Genomic DNA, 1,845 nt, shown 5'->3' on the forward strand with positions numbered 1-1,845 from the left:
GAAGTCGTAAAAAGGGTATTAAACGGACTCCGATTGAACTAAAACTAGCGTCATTGGAACTGTTTCGTCAGACTCTATAATATTGGATATTAGGTTTTGTTTTACGATTTCTAGCTTATAGATTTTAGAATTTTTGTTTATCTCACTGTTTTTGTTTTATTTATCATTGTTTTCTTTATTTATTTTTGTCATTACGTCTTTTTTCCTTGATATCGTGTATATTTTACGATCCATTGTGTCTTTGTATCCTTCCTAAATTTATGAGACTGTAGGCCGTGCATAACTTAACCAATGTTATATATATTACTAGTGACTTGTAGTGCTAAACGTATTTGACACGACAATTTTACATGTAACAAGATAGAATTTTTTAAATTGAACATATTCTATTACAAAGAAATTTTGTTTTAACCCTAGAACTCAATAGACTAGGCTTGGAATATTAAGTATTTCAGTGGCTTGATATTACCAGCTCATCTGAAAATTCAACTCTAAGAGCATTGACTTTTTAATTTTATTATTGGAATATCAAAACTAATTAAAAATAAATCAATATCTCAGTTTGATTACATATATTGCCATCATCTCCCACGCCAATTGAACACTTCTCCGGAAGAAATAAAATTTAAAATAACAGTAAGAAAAGAATAAAAACTAAAATCATCATCGGGTATAATAAATTATTGTATAGTAAATACTTCATAAAATCTACAAAATATGTAATTAATTTACATATAAGAAAAGAAACATAAAAGGGGAAATTTTCTATAGTAATAATAATTACATCTAAATTCCATTAAATAAATAATTAATTGTGGTTGGAACCGCCTTTCGGAAATGGAACTCCAAATCGTTCTCTAAGGGTGTTAAGTTTAAATCCAAACTTAAATTTTGTTTAATGTTAACTTTATTCATTGAAGAAGATGAATCATCCGATGCCGAAGACTGGTTCTCGTTGGTTAAAGTTGTTGCCCGATGCCTTCTCATGTGTCCTCCCAATGCCTGTCCTATCGAAAACTCTAGCCCGCATATCGAGCACTCATGTGACTTGGGCTTTGCAGGCGCCAAGTTGGCACCCTGAGTCAAGTCACCATACTCGGTATTGAGCCGTGGCTTCTTGTGGCTAGCCCTGTGGCCACCTAGTGCTTGAAAAGACGTGAACTGACGGTTACATGTTTTACACTCGAAGACTCGACTTGGACCCGGCGTGTTGTCATAAGGCCCGGTGCTTGTTGGACCCCTTGAAAGTAGCATCAAGTAATTAGCCATGTTGGTTAGGGCCGTGTCTAGCTCGGATTCTCGAGATCTCTTCATCGGTAGATACATCATTTTCCTTAAACCAACAATGAAGACCAAGAAATAGCCTTAAAAAGATAAAGATTTGTGTGAAAACAAACAAACAATATTGTTTTGTATGCAAATTGGAATAGAATGAAGTAAGAGTTGTTTTGAGGGGTGGGATATATATAGCCATAGGTGACAAAGTGTTGACTTATTTAAGTTTGACCGAAGAGTGTGGATCAAGAAAGTGACACGTAGTTTCTTGTGGGAATGGAAAAGGGTACGTATAAATGAGGGTAATAAATAGTAAAGTTAAAGGTCAAAGGTTAGTAGCCGACTGAGCCGTCATGGACCACGTGTGCATGACAAAGAAACCGTAACTCATTGGGCCGCCATGATTCAACGGATGCCTAAAGTAAGACTTTGTACGGATTCTAGAACAGTCACGGTTGGAAAGATCAAACTGTTCCAACGTTTTTATCAACATTAATTTATCATAACCACTTGTCATTTAATAAATAAAACACTTTAATTTTACTAGTTAAAAGGTTGTATTATATAAAC

The 1,845-nt window shown here is 34.5% G+C and overlaps 1 protein-coding gene across 1 annotated transcript; it reads right to left on the minus strand.

Annotated features, from left to right (window-relative positions):
• Positions 1-685: 685 nt before the first annotated feature.
• Positions 686-1,408, minus strand: LOC143565091 (zinc finger protein ZAT11-like). Its single transcript, XM_077052176.1, has one exon. It carries the CDS (start codon positions 1,327-1,329, stop codon positions 787-789), a length of 543 nt encoding a protein of 180 aa, XP_076908291.1. The 5' UTR covers positions 1,330-1,408; the 3' UTR covers positions 686-786.
• Positions 1,409-1,845: the final 437 nt, after the last annotated feature.

This window comes from Bidens hawaiensis, unplaced genomic scaffold (assembly GCF_021521415.1).
Source record: "Bidens hawaiensis isolate Kalapana, Puna unplaced genomic scaffold, B.hawaiensis_p1.1 tig00022286_1, whole genome shotgun sequence".
NCBI lineage: Eukaryota > Viridiplantae > Streptophyta > Magnoliopsida > Asterales > Asteraceae > Bidens > Bidens hawaiensis.

Bases quoted from the DNA above. Each gene is read 5' to 3' on its own strand.
- LOC143565091 (XM_077052176.1), bottom strand. From the start codon at position 1,329: ATGATGTATCTACCGATGAAGAGATCTCGAGAATCCGAGCTAGACACG.